At 38.8% G+C, this 23,597-nt stretch overlaps 1 protein-coding gene across 13 annotated transcripts in view; it reads left to right on the top strand.

The window, feature by feature from the left end:
* The window catches only part of MCTP1 (multiple C2 domains, transmembrane 1), a 448,818-nt gene that overhangs the window by 259,961 nt on the left and 165,260 nt on the right, over positions 1-23,597 (top strand). For all 13 annotated transcript variants that reach the window (XM_014543980.1, XM_014543975.1, XM_014543979.1 and 10 more), the window contains 2 exons: positions 2,011-2,197; positions 7,188-7,281. In XM_014543980.1, the coding sequence (XP_014399466.1) occupies positions 2,011-2,197; positions 7,188-7,281 (281 nt within the window). The remainder of the gene's footprint in view (positions 1-2,010; positions 2,198-7,187; positions 7,282-23,597) is intronic.

The raw sequence follows: 23,597 nt of genomic DNA, 5'->3' as shown, positions 1-23,597 counted from the left end.
CTGGGCCAGATTACCTTTAGAGCACCTTCCCCAAGTCTAAAGTATTAAATGCAAAAACTCTACTATAAACAAGGAGTAGCCCAGCATCTATATGACCAATGTGAAATGGGAATAGGCATAGAAGGAAAACCCCCAGAAAGCTTCAATTTGTTTTGTGTTTTATGAGTGATACAGTGTCTCACCAAAGAATAAGGCAACGACAGGACAGGGAAATGCGTGATCAAAGTGAGTGAGAGACCCTTCTTGACACCAACTTTATCCAACCAAAAGTACTATCTGAATTGTAATCTCTGTTCAATTCTTTAATATCATACTCCTAATCTGGTCCAAAGATTTATTCAACAAACTACAGGCTAGGCACTGTACCAGATACTGCAAAGATTTATAGAAAATGATATTGATGTTTTTCTTTTATTAGAGAATACATTTGATTGGCTGTTTTTTCCATTGCATTTCTTTTACGCTCAATTTGTTCCAGGTGTCATTGACCAGAACTTAATTGCAATTAAAATGAGAGTATTAGAGCCCTTGCTGGGTAGCTCAGTTGGTTAGAGCATCGTCCTGATATACCAGGGTTGTGAGTTTGATCCCTGGTCAGGGCACATACAAGAATCAACCAATGAATGCATATATAAGTGGAACTACAACTTGATGTTTGTGTGTGTGTGTGTGTGTGTGTGTGTGTGTCTCCCTCCTCTCTCAAGTAAATAATAAAAAAAATTTTAAATTAGAATATTAGATGGCATTTGATATGTCCTTTCATCCTTTAGAGTTTAAAAGACAGCATGAGAGTATATTGAAATAGATGTTGTATTTACAGAAACAATGAGGTTATTTGATGTATATTCTAACTTTAAGAAGATATTTTTCAGGCTTGCCACAGACTCTAATTTCTTCCTTTCTCCATAGTTACCATTTAGCACACACACATTTTTCTGTCACTGACCAGGGTGTTTCCTTTCTTTCTTTTTTTTTCCCATTTCTTGCATCCATATTCCTCTTCTTCCCAATTGTTTCTAGCCCCGATTCTCTCTGCTGTCACTTTTGATAGGCAAAAAGAAAAGGTAAATGTCAAACTTTGGATTCAATTCCTAAAATCAGTCATGCTTAAAAAGATGTTTGAGCACAACTATAAGCTTTGAGGCCCTATTCATAATAGTTTAATTTAAAAGCAAAACAATAAACAATAATAAAGTGAAGAAAATGAGCAAAAATTTAATTTGTCCCTGATAGCTGAGCATCCTGTTTCTGTGTTACCACATTGATTCTTGTAATTGGCTATTTCCTGTTTTAAATGCCTTTTATTCATATCTGCCCCCTTTCTCTCCGTTTACCAGCCTTGTGGTTACCACAGTATCTTTCTCTTCCAAATCAATTGTCCTTTTTATGAAAAGAGCTTGCAAGGTGTTCAGCCCCGAGAGTGGCTTGTGGTCCATGGGCTGCCACGTTATGAAACCTCCGAGGATGGTTCTGCTACATAACACTTGATGTTTTCAGAGGATTTGTTTGCTTTTTATTTAGATTTATAGGTGCTCTATGAATAAATTGGCATGGTTTTAAAAATGTAAAACTTATGGCATCACCAGAGTGCATATTCTAATCATTGTTTTATACATTATATTTATAAATGAGGGGGAAAAAACACCCATTGGTTTAAAGGTGATACAAAAATTCAGACTCACGGTAGCCTTTCTGTAAGCAAGGCCCCACTGACCTAGGCCATCCAGGCATTGGAAGTCCCTGCCGATTTATGAATATGGTGACAGTGGGCAGTAAGTGAATCAGATAAGCACGCTTTTGTATCTTACAGGAAATCAGCAATTAGACACTAAGATAGTCAGGGGCTGAATTTTGCAAAGAAAGTCAGCTGACATGAGGGATGTATTCTTCCAATGGTCCAAATACTGTTTCTATTGATTTACTTTTCACATTGCTATGAGCAGCCTGAACTTCCACTGTTTGATGTTGGGGGGGAAAAGCCACTTGCTAATTCAAAACATTTGTCTCCAGGTGCCAGGTCGACCTGTCGGTCCTCAGTAGGGAACAGACGCACAAGTTGGAATTGCAGCTGGAAGAGGGTGAGGGACACCTGGTGCTGCTGGTCACCCTGACAGCCTCCGCCACAGTCAGTATCTCTGACCTCTCTGTCAACTCCCTGGAGGACCAGAAAGAACGGGAGGAAATATTAAAAAGATATGTACGTATGTAACCCTCCCCCCTCGAGTCATGTGTGACTAGTAAGGTTATAAATAATGTACCTGGAGTGACGGAAGTACATCGGAAAAGCTGTCTGACAGATCAATCAGCAGGCGCAGAAAACTGGGCAAATGCAAATGCCACGCTTATCTTTGCAGACGCACTTGCATTCCCCACTGATGTCTAGACACCAGGTCTTTTCTAGAGCCTCTTCCAGAGCAAGGTCTAGATTCTGAGATTCTCCTCAGTGATTCTTTCAGGCAGTACAATTACCATGCAGGGAACATCCCATAAAGGAAAGTTAAATTTACACAATATTACTTTAAAATTAATTCATTGACTTTTTGTCATTGCAATCCATATTTCTTTGTCTTTCCAAGTTTGAAATAGAGTCAGTGGCACTTACATTAATGAGTAGCTTGGTAACTAGAGGGTATTCCGAGAAATCATTCTTATTTTCAACTGTTTAGAAAAGCCTCACTTGTTCCTTTACTTTTTTAATTGAATATGAAGTATAATCAAAAGGAAGCCTCCTTACCTTTTAATCAAGTGTAGAGAGATGGGTTGGAATAGTGAGTCACTAAAATAAGTACCCTCTTCAATTTTCACCAAACCAAAATATTCACAACCAAAGCTGCCTCTTTCCCTGCATCCTCACACTTTCCATTTCCCACCATGTAGTTTTCTTGAATCAACAGAGAGGGGAGCTCTTACTCCACCGTTCTCTCAATGGAGGCTCAGAAAGTGAATACCTCAGTACTCATGAAACTGGGGGAAAAGCTTTTCCACTTAAAATGACAAAGCTTGTATTGTACGATGCTGCCAGGTGTTTAGAAGGCTCCTCTAGACACTCAGCTATGAAACCAAGCTCTGACTAACAAAGGACCGCTTAATATTTTTTTTTAGATTTTTAAAATATTCCTATTTGCTGACTGACATCCTTTCAATAACCGAATTTAATAAAGATGTACCTTATCAGGCTGTGCAGATAACATGAAGTGCTGGTACTAATGCTCTACAATATTCTTCAAACAGATTAGCAGGCTGTGCACTTCAGCAAATTTATTCTGGCTATCTCCACTGAATCAGCTGTCTGCTAATGCTTGTACAACTCATCCTCCAATGGTGTCCTCATAAACAGTTTAATGAAGGTGACTTAGCAAGGCTAAATAGTATATATTTTTCAACTACCTAAGAGCCTAAGGTATTGTGAAGAATCTTCTAATACATAATTGCAATTATGAAAATTGTTTCACATTTTGGTACCTACCAAAATATAGTCTGCTGTTAGCAGAAGAGATCCTCATGGATTAAAAAAAAATGTAAAGGAATTAATTAATATATGTGTTAATATAGAATTATTCTAGGTATTATATTTGATACTATGCCATATTTTGGAATAAATATATGTGTTAATATAGAATTATTCTAGGTATTATAATACTATATTTCTCAAATTAATATTTGATACTATGCCATATTTTGGAATGATACTGCAGGCTAGGTAATTAGAAATAATCCAACTATTATTGATTTTTTTTTTTCATTTTGCTGGATGGGGTTCCTTAAATTGGTGATTTCCATCCAGAATTTGAATATTTGTTTCCACACCTTTTTTCAAATGTTATTATTTCAATAAAATTTAAAATATTATGTGGATGTTCTAGCTAATTCTCAGATTATATTCTGCTCATTATATTAAAAAGTGAACCAGATTTATACATACTTTTTTTTTAACCCTGAATTTCAAGCATAGGCCTGTATTTGCCTCTACAGACATACTTGCCAAAAAGCCACTGTATGCAATAGCTCATGTGTTATAATTAGGCATAGCAATACAAGGGCAAAGCCCTATATTTTAAGGTTTCAATGTGTTTCCTTTTTATTATATAGATTATGAGATGGATGAATGAATGCTGTATCATATCTGAACTATCACTTGTTTTAGAGCAACATATAAAGGAGGTTATTTGGGAAATTATTGATACGTTTTCCTGTGAGAACATGTGCATTTTTGAAAGTTTAGGTTAGACTTAAGAATTTGGTTGTGGTAAGGAAGTAAATGAATTGGCCCACTCTCCTATGAAAGAGCCTGCAAAGGCTTTCCATTGCTGTCAGTCAGCGGTTCATTGCGGAGCACTGAAGCCCCACAAATTAAACAGACATTACTGTGTGAGCCATTATTTGATCACCACATTCTGAAAAGATGGCTAATTCCATTTTTTTTTCTTTTTTTCCCCCTTCTTTTGGGGGGAGGAAAGCAGGGAAGGTCAATAGGGGGCGAGTAGTAATGGGTGGTAGACCAAGAGCGATTGTCTGACCTTTTCAGAACGGGTATGCTGAACCCTTGCTCCCCCTTGTCACAGTTTAAAAACCAGAGGAGCTAGTTTAGAGAAGAAGTTGTTAGCATTCCATTTTTATTATGACATTTCACAGTCATCTGATTTAATGTCCCTTGACCAGATTGTCCACCGTGAGACGATGGGCTTGAAATGTTATTTAGAGCATTGATAAAAGGTGAGCGGTTCTAAGATGACAGCGAGTCATAAGGCTGGTGGTGTGACATTAATTTTCTCCATAACAGAGATGGAATAAGACGTCACGGTGACAAGCTGTCAATCAGCCCTGGCCCCTCAGAGCATCTCGATGCCATAGGATGGGGCATTGCCTCTCCCGTAATAGAGCTGAACTGAGATGCTCTCCCTGACAGCTGCTGCGGCCATAGAGAAAATATATTATACAGCCTTTCATTAAAAAAAATAAAGAGGACTCCTCTCCAGAGCATTTCAATCTTTTCCCATCTATTGAGGGCTGAAAGGATTCACAGCAAATCATGCATTCCTCTGCTATGGAAATTTCTGGCTTCAAGAGCCATCTAGGTTTTGAAGCCTTCTGAAATAACCATAAATAACAAGGCAGGAATACCTCTTGACAAAGCATTACTTAAGAGTTGTAATTTTTTTTAACTGGTATATTTCGGTCTTGGGCTTTTTTGGAATTCTTATCATACTCAATATGTCACTAGCCTAAACAGCTGAAGTTCACAATAGATGCCTGAGCGTCAGCTGATTCAAGGGAATGAAACCCACAAACAATAATTACCTCTCCAAAAGGGAAGCAGAACACCGGGGCCGGAGCCCCCGAAGCTGTGTCTGTGCAGTGTGGTTAGCGGTACGAAGCGATTCTCAGACACGAGGACTGATGTATGTTTTAGTCACAGTGAAGCTTGGTTCAAATGGCTTCTGAAAATGAAAGAACAGGAACCTTTTCGGAAAACTCTTCCCCATCGTTAGGATAGGAGGCTGACCTGGTGTACAGCACGCAGTGAGCTCCGAGATGAGAAGCTTCCCAAACCTGATCATGACCGCATTAGGGAGACGGCATGCCTACAAACCTCTGGATTCTAATACCGCTGTCTACAGTTCCCACTTTAGAGCCTTGTTTACAGTCATTTAAATGGGGAGAGAAATACCTTTTTATTGAATACCTATTATCCGGTAGCTTAAACTGTTTGGGGAGATAAACAACCCTTTAAAAACAATAAAAGATTAAGAGCTAATCCTTGGGCTAAACACCTTTTTTTTTAAAGTTAGGTTATGAGATTGCACATATATCTGCATTTCCTGCTCTTGATGTGAGGAAGTCATAGCTCCAGTGTAAACAGTGACTGGTCATATGGGACTGATAAAGTTAATATCGCCGTAAGCTTCGCTTTCTCAGTATTCTCACATGCTTAATACAGGATGCAAATGTTCTTTGGTAACATTTGAATAGCTAAGTTTAATACAAAAGTATGCTATGTTCCCTGGTCATAAAGCATTTTAAAGATTATGATAAAGAAATACCTTTGATTTACTGAGTAGAAATGCTGATCTTGGCATAAGAAAAAATGCTATAATTTGTAAATAAACAAATGCATATAAAGTTCTATAGGTTTATTTTACTCTTTAAGTATTTGTGCCCATTAATTAGAGCTTTGAATTATTGTATTAGTACCCCTCTTTTAATTCCTTCTAGTACTAAACTTATTAAAACACTGCCATTATTAATTTATGGAATTAAGTAGGTTTTATCATCTGGGTCTGATTCTATCACAATTTCTCTACTTCTACCTCCGTACATACTACATTTGTAAATACAACTGCAAATTTAAGAAAAATTACTCATCACTTTTTAGCTCATTTTTAGTGGTCAATTTTATTTATTTTTATAAATGTGTGTTTTAAATTGATTTTAGAGCGAGAGGAAGGGGGAGGGAAAGAGAGAAACATCAACGCTTGCCTCGGGTACCCATAGCAAACCCCAGATACGTGCCCTGACAGGGAATGGAATCACCGGCAATCCTTCGGTGCACAGGACGATACTCAGCCAACAGAGCCACATGGTCAGGTCCAATTTGATTTATTTTTGAGGATTTTATGTCTTCTACCTAAAAGGTTTATAGAATACCTCACCAAGTCTTTTAAATTAAATATAGAAAAGTCTTTCAATAATTTAACCTCCATTTAGCACATGCAATTTCCAATGCTCATTAAGAAGAAAATAGTAGAAAATATAATTAATTTAATGTTGACTTTTTTACTCCCAAAGTCTGAAGTAGTATATAACCAACAATTTAAGATTCAGTATTAAGAAGTGTGAGTCTCCAAACCATCATACTCATGAGAAGCTTTGGTAAAGGAGATCAAAGGGCAAAAAAGCAGTCATATCCTATTTTATAATTTATTGTTCACCAACTACCGATAATTATTTATGGGGAAGAAATGTTGTGGAGTTTAAATGTGTGTGTATGTGTGTGCGTGCGTGCGTGTGTGTGTGTATGCACACATTCATAATGGTGGAAGGGTAGTCTGTATTGAAGAAACACCAATATCCTTTGAATCACCTAAGCAGCATCCTGAAATCAACCATAAAATTTACTGTTTTCTCACAACACTCTTTGAGACTGTTTAGGACCTTTCTTTTCTAATACTGATGTTGGGGTCTTTCAGAGCCCATTGCGGATATTTCACAACCTGAAAGATGTGGGATTTCTCCAGGTGAAAGTAATCAGAGCAGAAGGATTAATGGCTGCTGATGTGACAGGTAAGAAATAATGCAATTGCCCTGTTGTGTGTACATATAAATATAGGTGATACAGACTTAGATATAGATATAAATAGAAGTCAAGCAGCATGCAAGGTCTGTGGCATTTAATGACTGAACTCTTCAGTTTACCTGGTTGGGTTATCAAAGTAGATAATATAAAGTTTCAGTGTTGATCTTACAAAGATTTGCCAGCCACCAATTTTTATATTGCCAGTACATTTTAAAGTAAGGGTAATATGTTAAAATATAAATAATAAAAAATAAAATAACTTTTAAATTGTTGTCTTCTCCAAAGTTCAGTCAGCATAGGGGGGATTTTTCTTCCACCTTTTGTCATTTTGGAGTAATGCTGTATCTTCTCTCAGGGGGTATCACCTAAGATGATACCATAGCATCAACACAAACATGCATAATATTCATTGCATAATTCATTGAAAAGCTTAGATGCATAATACTCAATTACTTGGTATGAACTCTTGGTATTTGGGTTGCTGATCAAATTTCTTAGTTGCCCAAATTCCTTAGCACATTCCAGAGATAATTTTGGACCTAAGCTAAGCATCCACATTGTTCTACATATTTTAAAACAAGAAATATGTCTGTGAAAATGCCAAAATTAGTCTTCTCTCTTAAAGCTTTCTGATTTGGGTATTGCTGTTTCTATAACATATTAATTGGCTAATGGTAATTATTTTATCATATTCCAGAATTAAATCATTATTTTGAATTTGCAAGTATGTGATCATTCATTAATTGTTTAATTTCACAGGATTTTGGGACTCATTTGAAGGGGAGAAATGACCCTTCTACTATCTAAAGGCTTGTAAATCCATTACATGATGAATGGAACCCTTCTTTAATTCATCAAATCAAAACCTAATTAAAAGATCACATGCCTTAAAACTAAAACAGCAGATTTCTGCTCAAAAACAGCAATATTTAAATAATTTCATATTTGCATATTATCAAGAGACTATTTAATGTGTGATAAAAATTAAAATGTTGAGAGTTTACAGTTTCTTTAAAGAGGTAATTGCCAACTTATTTGTAGGCCAGAAGATAATAACAGTTATCAAATATTCTTTCAAAATAGGCCTACCTGAAAATAGCAGGAGAGAAGGTAGTTTGTCATCTTTCTGGATTTATGCTGACTTGGCTCCTGGTACTAAATAATTAGTGAATGCTAAGTTTATTCATTTTCTTTTTTATCTCTGATGTAGTTGTAATCAAATTAATCTGGACATGATGATTTCTTTTTTATTATTACAATGCTGCACATATAATTGGAGCTAATAGTCAACGATAGATAGATGATTGGCTAACTACTCGTTTTCTGTTCACTTTGGACATTAACTTGATGACTGGAACAGGAACACAGTATTGCTTTTACCCCAGGGAGGTTTCGCCTAGCCTGCGATTCCCAGGTAGATTCAGGAATTCAGGGCAGTGACATTCTCTCTTGGGAGACACCTTCACTTTCCTTCAGGATTTTCTGTAGGGGAGGGGAGCACCCAGTGTTTGGCTGAAAACACCTGAAGATAGAGAGAAAAGCCTATCTTCAGGTGTTCAGATCACTTAGGGGGCACCTAAGTGATCTGAACTATTACTGAACATTTATAGCGGGCGCAATAATTTATTATAGAAAAATTCAAGTCCCATTTACTTTACATGCTCAGATACCTGCCCATTGCACAGGTTGCATGCAATTATGTAGTTTGTTTTTCCTGGAGAGAAGCTATCATTACTTTCAAAACTCATGAATATGCACACTATGTTAACCCAGTTGGCCCATATGCTACTATGAAGGTTAAAGTACAGTCTTTCAATGCTGAGAAAAATAAATATATTTCTTTCCAATGGTTATAATGTCCTAATATGTAAATGAATGTGAATAACAATAGCCTTCTTCCTAGGGATTCAGTGAGACATAATTTTTATCTGATAAAATAAACGTTAATTTGGGGAGTACTAAATAACAGATTCTTCATTTTTCCCCCGCCAGTTTTAGGGATATAAATCTCATGATTTCTCATTCCACACTGACCTTATAATTTAATGTGCTCTGAATTGAACAAGAGAGATGTTGAGCTATTCAGGGGCAAGAGGATAATTCAGTCTTTGACCTTGTTCACTCTTGGACCTTTTGTGGTCTTTATGACATTTGTGATGGTGGCAGAAACTGAGGAGTATATATTTACATCAGAAATATCTGAATACAATACCAATTTTTAAAATAATCCTTACTTCTGAAAAGGATAAAGATTTATATACTGATCATTCCTGGTCTTTATCATTAAGGTTGGGGCACAAATAAGCTTCTTATATACTTCATCTCTTACTTGTTCAAAGAAGTACTTAAAAAAATGTGTTGTATATCTTCATGGATAATCATAGTCAGGCTCTACAAGATATTCAGCAACATTTTTTTTAAAAAAAGGGAATTGAGTCAATGGTGCTGTCTTCAAATCTGAAAATTAGCATCCATTTAGGAGTATTGTGGATAGAGAGGGGAGATTTAAAATCACTGATAACTCTCTGTGCTAAGTGAAGAGTATTTTCTGATATAAATGAAGCTATTACTATTAGATGCTTGGTTGGCTTCAGAACTTTTTTATTAATAGACAAGTCGAACAAGACACACTTATATTTGACCAACTTTGCTGTATTTTAAAAATATTTTTAATGATCCAAAAATAAAGTTAAACTTCCATAATTTAAACAATGATTTTAAATTACAGTATTTCATCATTTAACATGAACACAGGAAAAAGAGAGGCTATAATCTTTTAAGTAGCCATCAATCTTACCGCACTTCCAAAGAATTTTTCCCTTTCAAAATGTAAAATTTTTCTTTTGTTACAACACATTCATTGAGAAACATTGTGATACTGTATTAACTCTGTGTGAATAAAGAGCAATTGAGACTCTTTGAATGAGTGCGCATAAAGCACAAATTACTTTTTAATGAAGCCCTCAATTCTTTCCCTTTCCACAGAAAGCCTATAGCCTTGTTCAGCTGAGCACCACTACAGTAGGTCACTTCAGTTAAGCCCCCAATAAACTGTTGATCGTTGAGGGTAGTTTTTTCTTCAGTCTCAATAGCCTAGTGTTGGACAGTGCACTTCAAATCATTAAGGTTAATACAGATTTTAAAAAGAGATTAACTCTGGTGGTTAAGGCCTCAATTTACAACTCCCACACATACACATGCATTGAGCAAGGCACAAGAGTGGATTGAAATTTCAGTCAAATTGTGGGCTGCCTTTCACAGCCTGAGAAAGTGGCACTCTGGTTTTCAAAGTTGGTCAGCTAAACTCTTTGGGAGGGAAAAAGTTTGATTAACTGGAAAATACTGTGCAGTACAACTTACTTACCTTTCAGGCAACCAGTGAAAAGGTCAGTGTCTCTCTGTGCCATCAAAGCAAAACTTAGAGACTGCCTGGCCCTGTGCTCACTGGGGAAGATTCTCTCTCCCAATAAATCAAGTGTCCTGGGGGGGGGGGGGGGGGGGGGGGGAGCTATTTATTCATTTATTTATTGTTGGTGGAAAACAGTTCATGGTGGAATTTGCCTTTTCTAGCTTCTAATTATTCTTTTCTTTGGACGGGTCCTAATTTCTGCTTTCAGCAGGACATATAAAGTCTTCTATATTGAGTGAGGCTTTCTTTGCAGAATATTTAGACCTGGCCGATTAGTTCGTTCTTTTAAGTTCTAAGAGAAAAGAATTCTTTCCTCAGCCCCTCCGCTGAGCTCCCAAGGAAGAGGTCACAGTGTCCCCAGGGATACCAGCCACTCAGTTTCAGAAACAGTGATATGGGAGCACTGTGAAACCCTTTCAAAAGATGCCCTACCTTTTCACTCTGTTAAAAGGTGCACTACTCTAAAGCTTCTGCACCCAGGTGAATTGATATATCAAATGAACGAACCACCTCATTCAGGAAACGAGAGAGAGGAGAGAGAGAGAGAGAGAGAGAGAGAGAGAGAGAATTTTACAGTTAACATAATCTGTCACTGAAATGGTCCCGTTTAAATGAGCATATCTTTTTCTAAAGCAAGGCTCTGAATATAGACTGTGTTCAGCTCACCAGTCCCATAGTCTGGAAACCTAGTAGTTATTAAGCGAGATGTTTACTACCCCTTTATTTGCACAGACTTCTCTCATGTTTTTTTTTCTTTAGGAAAACCATCTTCATTGTTGGAAAATATTTAAGTAGCAAAACAGCAGAAAAAGACATGCTACAGTTTCCACCCCCCTTCCCCCAGCTTCCATGAGAGTCTTATTATCTTAAGAAATAACAGTTAGCAGCTCAGATTCATTAGCAGAGCTAAATTTAAGCCCCAGTTGACAGGCTGCCTAGAAAACATTTTGTTTTGCTGTCTGTGGGCTTTAATTAAGATGTGTTCAATTTCAGTCCTCTCAGTCTAGCCCTCCCCCCTCCCCAACTTGCTGTGTCACAGACGGGCGATCAGACACTTTTAGATGGTCCGGCCCATGACTTTGACCTTCTGCGCAGTCCAGCGTTCCCTGGGGAACCGTTCAACTCATGAGGTCTGATTTCACACTTCCAGGATGCCTCAGCTCTCTTAACAATGACAGGGAGACAAAGCCCTTTAGAGCAGGCCGCATGGGGACTTGTTTAAATTGGAAACCAGAGAGGAGTCAAGGAACAAGGTTATGGGCTACAGAATAGTGCTTTTAATAAAGAGCTCACAGCTCTGGCTCAGCTCAAAGAGGTCTACCTCTGTACAATTAATTGAGCCATTTATCTGGAGCATCTTAGGCCTCTACTTTCTCACAGAATTGCGTGGTAAATATCAGCTAAGAAGCAAATGAGATATGCATGAAATGAATTTTAACACTTTGATTACTGTGCCTCCAGTCTTCATTAAAAGTAAATTTATTTGTATTTCTGACCTCATTATCAGTAAGCTGCCTGCATTTTTATTGGTTGCTGTGATTTCCAGCTTGAGTGTGTCATGAAGGTGTATTTTATACAGAGATTTGGATTTATTATTCTTGGTATTTTCCCTGAACATTATGGGTCTATTCAGAGAAAGAAAGTAAAAAGATATCTGTACAGAAAAAAAAAGCAAGTCTGTTCTTTGAAAGTTTTATGTACAGTTGGAGAAATGCTAAGCACATATACATACTATTGTCTTTTAAAAATTAATTTTTGTGGTTTGCTCAAGCAAATTGTATAAGACATATGCAATTGTTGCTTGAGTGGCCCTCAGAATACAATAGGTTTACTGGAAGAAGTAGGTATGTTGCTTCTTTTACAAAATTGTAGCAGTTTGAATTTTTAATAGCTGGTTACTCGAAATTACCATTATCACATTCAATAACATTGATTATATCTGATAAATGCAGCCTTGGGTTTTATGATCATTACTTAAAATCTGTGTTAGAAGAGGAGAACATATATGTCCTTTAAATGCTGCATAGTTCCATTAAAAGTACTATAATATATAAAATATAGGGGAAGTCCTTCATATTTGTAAATTAACAGGTGTAAAAATCATTTACCAAATAAAAGGGGTTATGTATGGATGTCATTCTTAATTGTTAAACGTTTACTATCTGAAAATCTGAAAATTATACTGCTAGAAACAAAAAACCTACATCTTACACAAAATGTATTGAAAATTGCCTAAGCAAAGTATGCTTTATTTCCGTTATATAACAAATAGAGGCCCGGTGCACGAAACCCATGCATGGGTGCAGTCCCTAGGCCTGGCCAGCGATCAAAGCATGAGTGTCTGGCGTGGAAGGGCAGGTCCCAGCTGACCTCTGGGCCCTGGGCACTACCTTGGCCACCCAGCCCCTGTGCTCCTCCCTCTACCTGAGTCATGGTGCCCAAGTCCCCATGTGGAGATGTGGTGAACGTGGCCGGACGCCATGGGCTGGGGTGCAGTGTGGGCTTCTAGGCCGCTCAGCGGCACCACACAGAAGCCGGGCAGGCAGCTTGCTCTCTCCCTGCTGGCCTCGCAGACCAGCTCCTGTGCGGCAGGCGGCGGCACATGTCCCCACGTCCGCCACCCTCCATGGCATTTATCCAGAAGAAGCAGCAGGAGCAGCAGCTGCAGCTCTACTCCAAGGAGTGGTGAGCACGGGGCCGGGTGGCTGGAGAGGGTCTGCGGGTGAAGAGCGAAGGACCTGGCATGGTTCCTACTCCGAGGCCACGGCCACAAGCACGCTTGGCACCTTGGCCGGGGCCTCGGCCGGAGCTCAGGGTCGGGGTGGAGGCCACTGGGGCAGGGCAACAGGGGGAGTGAGAGCAAGCTCGGTGGACTCCCTGGATTCTCACCACACTTCCATCCCCGTCACCGCCCCCCCCCCAGGTAACCAGTGAGAGGTCACAGCCCCCTGCCCCGGCACACGGGAGGTTGGTTGCCACCACCCACGCCCAGTTCCCCGCCCCAGCCCGAGGCCCAGCCCTGATCTGGCAATCAGGGCCTGCTGTCCAGGGGGAGGGGCCAACTGCCACCATGACCGGCGGGCAGTGGGCCTATTGGGGCCTGCCAGCCGGGGAAAGGGACCCGGGGGGTTGGCCACCAGCCCCAAGGAGGAAGCCGGCCCTCGCCCCCCTGGGAAAGGAGCCATGTCTGCCACCACCCACCCCTGGTTCCTAGTCCCAGCCTGGGGCCCAGCCTGGATCAGGCGATGGGGGCCTGCTGGCTGCAGGGAGGACCACAGGAGGTTAGCTGGAAGGTCCCATCCGGTGATCGGGGCCTGGGGACCAAGGGCAGCTCCTTTGTTGAGTGTCTGCCCCCTGGTGGTCAGTGCACGTCATAGTGACCACTCATTCCAGTCATTCCGGTCGTTCCCTCGTAATGGTCACTTAGGCTTTTATATATATAGATGTTACCCCTGTTTGCTTTTTAATAATTAAGCTTATCGAGAAGACTGTAAAGCAGATAGTATACATTGAGAAGAAATCTCATCCAATTTATAATGCATCCAACACCTGACATTTTTATCATTATAATATACCTAATTTAGAAGGCAATAATATCACACACATATATGTTAAATATCTTAATACTATATAAATTTCTTTCCTAAGAATGAGACTAATGAAAGAATTAAAAGTAATGAAAGCAAATCATTGTTTTCATCATTTTATGTCACCACATAGATATAAAAGTTGCTTCATTTTTATAATTGCATTTTAATAATCATAATCTAATTATAGAAATGCAAAAGTGTCCTATCAGTTGATATAAAAATATTTATGAAAAGAGGAATTAGAATGGTAATTTAACACAAAGACTGGTGAGGCCTGCATATGAACTAGTGTTTTACAGGGAATTGCAGAAATCATGTGTGATTCATATGCAGGTCACATGGTTTGAAGATACTGCTCTGGAAGAATAGGTAGGATGACAAAAGAGATTAATAATTGGGTTTGATATGCTCTAGAGGTGAAGGACTATGGGCTGAAAAAGTGGTGGTCCCACTATCAATGGCAAATGAGGGGAGGAGAAATACTATAAAATAATTAATTGAGTTCTGTGGAACTAAGATTGCAAAATGATCCTCTGAGTAAAGAAATAGAGAATTGCTGATTTGCTTTAGAGGGCTAGTGCAGGATTTCACTCAGTGCTTGAAGAAATGCTTTCAGATGCTAGCACCATTGTTTAAAATTAAACTATCATTTATATTTTGTTACATGATGATACAGTTGTGTAAATAAGCAATGCCTCTCCTAGAAAATTGGATTTGAAAACTGCTGCAGAGAGCATCTGAAAAAAAATTACTAGAAGAAAATTTGGATTATATGATAATACAGTTAGACACATAAACAGTCAAGCCCCAAGAGTGATTTTATGAAAGGGTTGATGTCAGTGGGGATGCCAAGCACAGGAATGCAGGGCTCTGTCCTCAGTCTAACTGTTAAGCCTATTTACTAATGACTTTGAGGAGGTTATTGGCTGCTTCTTTATCAAACTTGCTGAAAGGATAGTTAATTCATTTGATATGAGCCCAATCTATATATGTATATTATATATATTATATATCTATCTATATACACAAAATTATATAACAGGCTTAATTCAGACTGAAATAGGCTTAGATCAAGAAGATATTATTAAAAAGTACAAATGAATATAGTCAATAATATTGTGTCAAGTTTACATGGTAACAAATGATTACTAGAATTAGTGGAGTGATCACATTTTAAGGTATAAAAATCACTATATTATACACTTGAAACTAATATAACCAATATAAAATTGTATACCAACTATACATAAATAAACAAATAAAAACACAAATCAAAGTTTTAACTGGGTACAAAATAGTGATGTCTTGTTTTAACAGTAGGAAACAGAAAACATTTTAGGGTTTGAATGAAGGTGTTTTTTTAAAAAAATGTATTTTTATTGATTTCAGAGAGGAAGGGAGAGGGAGAGAGAGATAGAAACATCAATGATGAGAGAGAATCAATGATTGGCTGCCTCCTGTGCGCCCCACACGAGCCCACAACCCCAGCATGTGTCCTTGTCCGGAATCGAACCTGGGACCTTTCCGTCTGCAGGCCGACGCTCTATCCACTGACCCACACTGGCTAGGGAGAATTAAGTTTAAACTCCATGAGAGTGAATTACACATGCATCAATTTTGTTACATTGAATAAAAAGACAACGTTGATAATGATACTCTTCTGGACGCATCAGATGCACTGTGGTATGAATTTAGTTTTGGAAGCTCTTCATCTTTAAAGAAAGATATTGACAAACTAACCAGAATATATTCTCAATTGGGATATCTGGTGTTTAAAGCCAACTCTACTGAGAATAGTTCAAGGAAAATGATAATAATAATAACAACAACTAACATTTGTTGAACCCTTATCACATGTCAAACACTACCCCAAACTAATTTAATTAACACAATGATTGGGGGCCCTTATCACATGTCAGACACTACCCCAAACTTGGTAAAAGGATTATCGCAATTAATCTCATAGCAACCTAATTAGATACTGTTATTATTCCCACTTTACAAATTAGAAAACTGAGATGTGGAGAGGCTAAGTAACTTCTTTACATTGGCATGCTGGGAAGACACCATTACAACTGTTTACACTATTCCTGCTTTCTGTCTGCAGCTACAAGATAGACTCCACATGCTCAGTGAACTGAATCAAATGTCCACTCTTAGTGGTATATCTGATTGGTACAACCTAAGTTACATCTGCAACCCCAGCTGCAAGAAAGCCTAGAAATGTCACTTTGGCCTTTGTGGCCTCTCTAATTCTAAAGAGATGCTAGAAGGTAGATAGAATATATGCTCAGCAAGGCATCCACACTAACTAGTACAGGAGGGTGGGTAATGAACATTAGTCAGATACTAAGTAACAGATGCTGTGCCCCACTTTACACCCATTAATTTATTTAAATTTAAAAGTTATTACAGTGGGAAAGTCATAGAGTAAATAAAAGCTACAAAGACATAGTTTTGTGCACAATGTAAAGAAGCATTTCTCAAAAGTTATAATTGCCAAAAACTAGATCAGAACATTCCAGTGGAGGTGTTTATTCCCTTGTCACTGGAACTGTTAAAACAGAGCCTGTATGACCTCATGGTTGCAGAGAGGTTCAAACCCAAGATGACCTTTTGAACTTGGCTTCTAAGGCTGCTCTCCTGGCCCTCAGAATCTGAGTTTTTGCAGTAGGTGCCAAGATGAATAACAGACTTCTGAGTGAGTGCATATTCTGTAGAAGAGAAATCAAAATGACAAAGATATCATTCTAAAGACAAAGCTTGACAGATGACAATTTTCAGCTTTATTGCCCCAAAATATATAAAGATTTAATCACTTGATATAGTACTTAATTTTTTTTAAGTTTAAAGAATTTTATTTCACTGCAAGAGGTCTTTTAAGCTAACTACTTATGGGGAAGATTATCTGAAACATCAGACTTTTCTGTGGAGCACCTAATTGAATATATATTTACTGTAGGTCCTAAAGTATCTACAAGAGCTTGTAAAGACAAAGGAGCTTGTAATATATTTTTATACTCATCTTAAACCAAACAATGTTTTTGTTCCTAATCTGGAGTAAATACTTGAATATCATTTCTATATTACATATTAATTGAAAATGAAGTATTCAAACATTTTACCATAATTATCTAGATTCTTAATAGCTTAGACATAATTTCTTCGTAGTCTCTCCTCAATTTTATAGATTTCATAGTCTTCCTTTTCTTACTTTTCAAGTTTCTTATCTGTTTCATTGTATTTCTTAGTCTTTTGTCATAAATTTTAAGCTTCCAAACATATACCAAGATGATTCAATTCTAAGACTCAAGAATGCATCCAGTTACACACAATACTATAAATATTCTTTTGCAGCTATTTTCTAGATTCCAGGGGAAATGAACTCATATTTACACAAAGCTTTATTTCCATTGTTCTTTGTCATGGTTCTCAAAGTGTGGCCCAGGAACCTGTGGCAATCCCCAAGACTCTTCCAAAGTTCTATGAAGTCACAACTACTTTCATAATAAGACTAAGATGTTCTTTGCTTTTTTTTTTCACTGTCACTCTCTTATGAGTACTCAATAGAATTTTTCAAAGGATATATAATATTTGATCACTCTGGTGTTAACATGTCATGAATTTATTATGAGGCCTATTCCAACCACCCTAATTAAATTTATAAGCTGTGCCCCTCCTCAACATTCTTCAAACCCCTAATCCTGTTCTATTTTTTTCTGTTTTGTATTAACATATATCACTCTTTAACATACAACATAATCTAGTTATAATATTTATTCTCTTTCTCTTCCCTCACCACTGCAAGTAAATTCCAAGAAACCAGAGACCTTTCCTTTTTTAAAAATTGATATTTAGAGAGTGAGTAAGGGAGAGAGAGAAAAACATTGATGTAAGAGAGAAACATTACTTGATTGCCTCCTGTACCCACCCTGACCTGGGATTGAACTGGTAACCTATTGGTGCATGGGATGACACTACAACCAACTGAGCCACCTGGCCACGGCCAGAGACTTTTCCTTTTTTGTTCATGTGGCCAGTCACATAGTAGACACTCAATAAACACTTGTTAAATAAATCAATATATAGTTTTATTATAGTCAAATTTTTTTATTTTGTCCTCCTTTAGGCATTCTATTAAATATTGAAATCATATATGAATAGTTTTATTTCATGATAGTAGGGAGGGCATTATAAAATCTCCAATATGAAAAAAGATAGATTAGATCTAGTGGGCCAACAGCCACAACTCTAAGGGGTCAATTTTCCTGCCACAGCGAAACCTGCTCATGACTTAGTGAGAAAAGAGAAGCTCTATTATTATTTTTTTTAAATATATTTTTATTGCTCTGCTGCCTCCTGCACGTCCCCTACTGGGAGTTGAGCCCGCAACCTGGGCATGTGCCCTTGACTGGAATCGAAACCTGGGACCTTTCAGTCCGCAGGCTGGCACTCTATCCACTGAGCTAAACCAGCTTGGGCAAGAAGTTCTATTAATATTATTCAGTCTCTGAATCAGATCCACTGGGAACCTAGGGAAGAATATCAGTTAATGTAATTCTACCAATCAGACATTTAAAATATGTTTAGGTCAGACGGTGAAAAGGGCTAAGGTCAAAGCCCCTACTCCTGTGATAAGGGGAGGATTGGAAGATGTCTCCAACATACATTGTTTTTTGTTCTGGTGGATCCTATGAAATTTCCTCACCTATCACATTGGTACATGTTATGGTTGAAAATCCAGTTTGTAGAAAGGACAGATGGCAACCTTGATTATAATTTTTTACTTTTTATTTATTTATTTTTATTTTTTAAATATACTTTTATTGATTTCAGAGAGGAAGGGAGAGGGAGAGAGAGATAGAAACATCAATGATGAGAGGGAATCATTGATTGGCTGCCTCCTGCACGCCCCCTACTGGGGACTGAGCCCACACCCCGGCATGTGCCCTTGACCAGAATCAAACCCGGGAGCCTTGAGTCCGCAGGCTTATGCTCTATCCACTGAGCCAAACCCACTAGGACATTTTTTAAAAATTAAAGTATAGCTATTTCAAACTATGGCAACTAAGGAAATTAAACCGCAGAGCTTAATTTGCACAAGGTGGGCCCAAAATAAAAGGCCCCCGTGGGTATGAATTACTTTCCAAGCTGCTCAAAGCCTTCTGTGTTTACAGAGACATGGCAACAAAGAGGTGGTCACTGGGTTCCTCCACCCCCCACCCCCCCACACACACATTTTTACATAACATCACATCCTCAAGCAGACTGTGCTACTTGTCAGCAGCAAAATGACCCTGGACAAAGCCCACCACTGATGGATCAGGATTAACTTTCTATTCTGGGAGTAAGACTATCATTCAGTATCTTCTGAGTGACTTTAATGTTCAAACCAGTAGTTTGCACAAACTGAAGTCATTCATTTGCCCATAAAACAGGTAGCCATCAAGCAGGGGTGGTACAGACTTTCCCACAGTTCTTTATAAGTATGTCAGTGTTGTGACCTCAAAGATCAAGGGCTAAACAGTGAGAGAGTATTAGCCAGTCCATGCACCTCATTTAATCCTCAAGGCCGTTTTGAAGTTTGCCAGAAAGGATGCCCATTGGAGATAATTCTGACATTTGTTTTTATTGTTGTAGGAATGCCTTTTCACCATCAGAAGAATTGAGATAATAGAGGATATGCTTTAAAATCTGTTATAGATTTAGTTTTATGAGTTAGGGTAAAAAAAAAGTGTCTTTCCAATTTTAATTTCCTTGGGAGTTTTTCACCTATAAAAAAATCTAAAGAAAAAAAAATAGCTTCGTGTATTTGCATGACAGAGACCCAATGAAAAGGATACACAAATAGATTTAAGCTAAATATCCCTGATTATAAATTGTTAATCTTGTTTTTATATAATTGTCTTTCACATCTAAAATTGCTAGTGCTAGAGGTGTGTAATCACCACAGATCACCAGGGCCATCTCCATTGGGGAAAAGTCTTCCCTTCCTTTCCCCTTCCTGTTCTAGTATTAGAGCCTGAGACGCTTCCTTCTCGTAGCTGCTCTTAAACCCGTCCCTTACCTTTATTACAGCGCTTACAACCCGGCTTTATGATTGTCTATTTGTATGTCTATCATGCCCACTAAATTGTGCATGCTTTGAGGGTTGGACTATGTCTTAATCATACTTATAATTCTGGGGTAGGATAAAGAGAAGACACTTAGTAAGTAATTATTGCTTCACAAGGTATTCCTATTTCTTCCCAGAAACTTGTCAACATGGAAAATTGCCATGTTCTCAAGGAAAGCTAAGATTCTCTTCTAGCTGTCATAGCACTTCCTGAGACCAGCCCCACTTCCCGCCCCCTCCCCCAGCACTGCTGCATCTCCTATCTTGCATCCAAACCCAAATCCCCAGTTTCATGTACTACAAAGGGCAGGAATAGGCACTTTTGGGCTAAAACGGTGGACGTTAAGGAAGATCCAATCGGTACTCATGGGTCTACTTTAGTCTTATGACAAGAATGAGTAAGAGGGAAACAGAGATTATGTAAGCAGTGTTCCCATACATTTAGGCTCTTTAAATAGCCAAAAATTATCAGAAACAAAATACCAATTTTGGATGCTGCCTTTATTATTTTGCACCCCTAGCCATACCGCACTGAATAAAAACATTACAGAGCATGGCATTGCATCTCTCTCTAGAGCAGGGGTGGGGACTGTCCAGCCCTCGGGCCACATAAGGCCCGTGAATTCGTTTGGCCTGGCCTGGCCCTGCCAAGGCATTAGGAGTGAGTGAAACAAATGTTTGACCAAATATAGCAGGCTAATTTTTAAGTTGGTTATTTTGCATGGCCTGCAAATGATGTTATAAATATCCAAATGGCCCTTGACAGAAAAAAAGTTTCCCACCCCTGCTCTAGAGCTTTACAGAGTACAATGCACTTTGTAGCCATCAACACGCCATCCTGTAGTCAACCTCACTCTATCAGCAAGCAATGCAGCACAGCACAGGGTCTAACTGGAATGATAAAAGGATGAAAGGAAGGAATAATTAAGGAGATAATTAATGGTTAAATCCATCACTGGTATTTCTGTGATTGTTTTCATTTGTTTAAGTGGCACATAATCGGGGCTGCAAAATTTAAGAACTGAAAAGCCAGTCATTTAAAGCATCATTTAGCAAACCAGATAAGCACATTAACTGTGTGTAGCCACTTTTTAAAAATAAAACTGTAGTGTATGCTTTTTAGTAGTAAGTTTATAGAATTCAGTATTGTACGTTTACTACTATTTTGGTTGAAATTGCTGTTAATTTTATTGCCTTTGAATCATGCAGTGGCAAAAGGATAGTTTCTAAATTGGTCAAAAATAACGCACTGTGTAGGTAATGACATACTCTTGGCATCCATTACTGATACCTGTAAAAAGATAACTTTTTGTATGGAAGGGATAAATAGAAGGTAATGTAATATTGCCTACTTTTCCTCTTTGTCAGTTTTTAGATATCCAGTCTATGTACTCTGTTGAATACATCTTGACCATGGGGGGAAAAAAAAACACAGGCTTGGCTAAGGTCAATGAATTGTGTGTGTTTTTTAATCTCCAAATAATAGTATCAGGTATAATAGATTGTTCAATATTGACATTTGCAAATCCTGTTAGTTTTACCTTCAAAATATATCCAGAATCTAACTACTACCCATCACATATTATTGCAGTAGCCTCCTAACATTTCTCCCTAACACCTCCATTGCCTTCGCTCTACCTATTCTCCAAATAGCAGTCATCAGATCATGTCACACATCAGCTTAGGGCCCTCCAAAAGCTTCCCCTTCCACTTAGAGTGATAGCCATATTCTACAGAGGCCTGCCATCCTCCTCGGACCTCTATGACCATGTCATCTATCGCTGTCCCTGGCACAATCCATTCCTCAGTCACACTGGCTTCTTGGATATTCCTAGAAACATCAGACACAGTCACTTCTCTGACCTTTCCATGACCTGTTCTTCTAGGTAACCCAAGGCTCACTTCCCGTCTCCTTCATTCCTTTGCCCATGTCACTTTGTCAATGAGACCTTCTTTGGCAGCCCCTTTAAAAACTGCACATACATACCAGCACTTCTCATCATCCTTTCTATTTTTATTTTTCTCTATAGTATTTACCACCTTATAATACACTCTAAAATATTATTCATTATCTATCTTCTTTCTGAAGGTAAATTTCATGTATCCATGGTTGTTGTTTTTTAATTGTTTTATGCACTTATATCTCCTCAACACATAGAATACTGCCTGATACATGATAAGTAATAAGTGTTTGTTGAATAAATGAATCCTATTTAATAAAGAGGGAATATGCAAATTGACTGTCACACCATCACAAAGATGGCGGTGCCCATAGCCATAAGATGGCGGTGCCCCATCCTCTCAGTCCCGCTGGAGTCCCCACAGTCCTTTCAGGCTGCCAGGGGGGCAGCAGGCACGTGGTTCAGCCGGACCTGCCCTCAGCGCCCCTGCTGCCCACGGCCAGCCTGAGGCGCAGGCAAGCCTCAGATGTCAGCTGCCCAGCCACCCAGGGTGGGCCCGAGGCACAGGCAAGTCTCCTATGGTGGCTGTCCAGCTGCCCAGGGCCACCTGAGGCTCAGGTAACCAGGGCCGGCCAAGGCTTGTGCTGCCGGCAGTGGCAGCAGCAGAAGTGTGATGGGGGCGTCGCCTTCCCCTGATTGCTGGGTTGCCTCCCACCCCTGAGGGCTCCCAGACTGTGAGAGGGGGCAGGCCAGGCTGAGGGATGCCCCCCTCCAGTGCATGAATTTTCATGCACTGGGCCTCTAGTCTATGATAAAAATGTTAGCCAGTTCTTCCTGTGTGTGGCCTACTAACTACTAAGTTATGACATAACTATTTGGAAACGTCTTACCTAGTGACTTGCATTTGAATATATTTCATTGTAGGAAACAGGGACCATAGGGGTAGAGCAAGGGCTTTGCGGGTCAGATAGACCCGGGTTTAAAAAACAGCTCCACTACTTATAACCTATGACCTGGTGAGTTACATAATCTCCCAGCCTCAGTTTCCTCATGTGTGAAATGGGGATAGTAAAAGTTCCTTTCCCATGGAGCAGTCATAAAATCTTTAAGCAAATGAACATAACACATAATATTGGGCTTATAGTAATATAAAACCCAGTAAATGTTTGCAATTATTATAATAACTAGAGGCCCGGTGCACAAAAATTTGTGCACTCGGGAGAGGGAAGGGGGGGTCCCTCAGCCCGGCCTGTGCCCTCTCGCAGTCTGGGACCCCTCGGGAGATAAC

The sequence above is a fragment of the Myotis brandtii genome, unplaced genomic scaffold, assembly GCF_000412655.1.
Source record: "Myotis brandtii unplaced genomic scaffold, ASM41265v1 scaffold344, whole genome shotgun sequence".
Lineage (NCBI taxonomy): Eukaryota > Metazoa > Chordata > Mammalia > Chiroptera > Vespertilionidae > Myotis > Myotis brandtii.
This window is presented reverse-complemented; position numbering and strand designations above follow the sequence as displayed.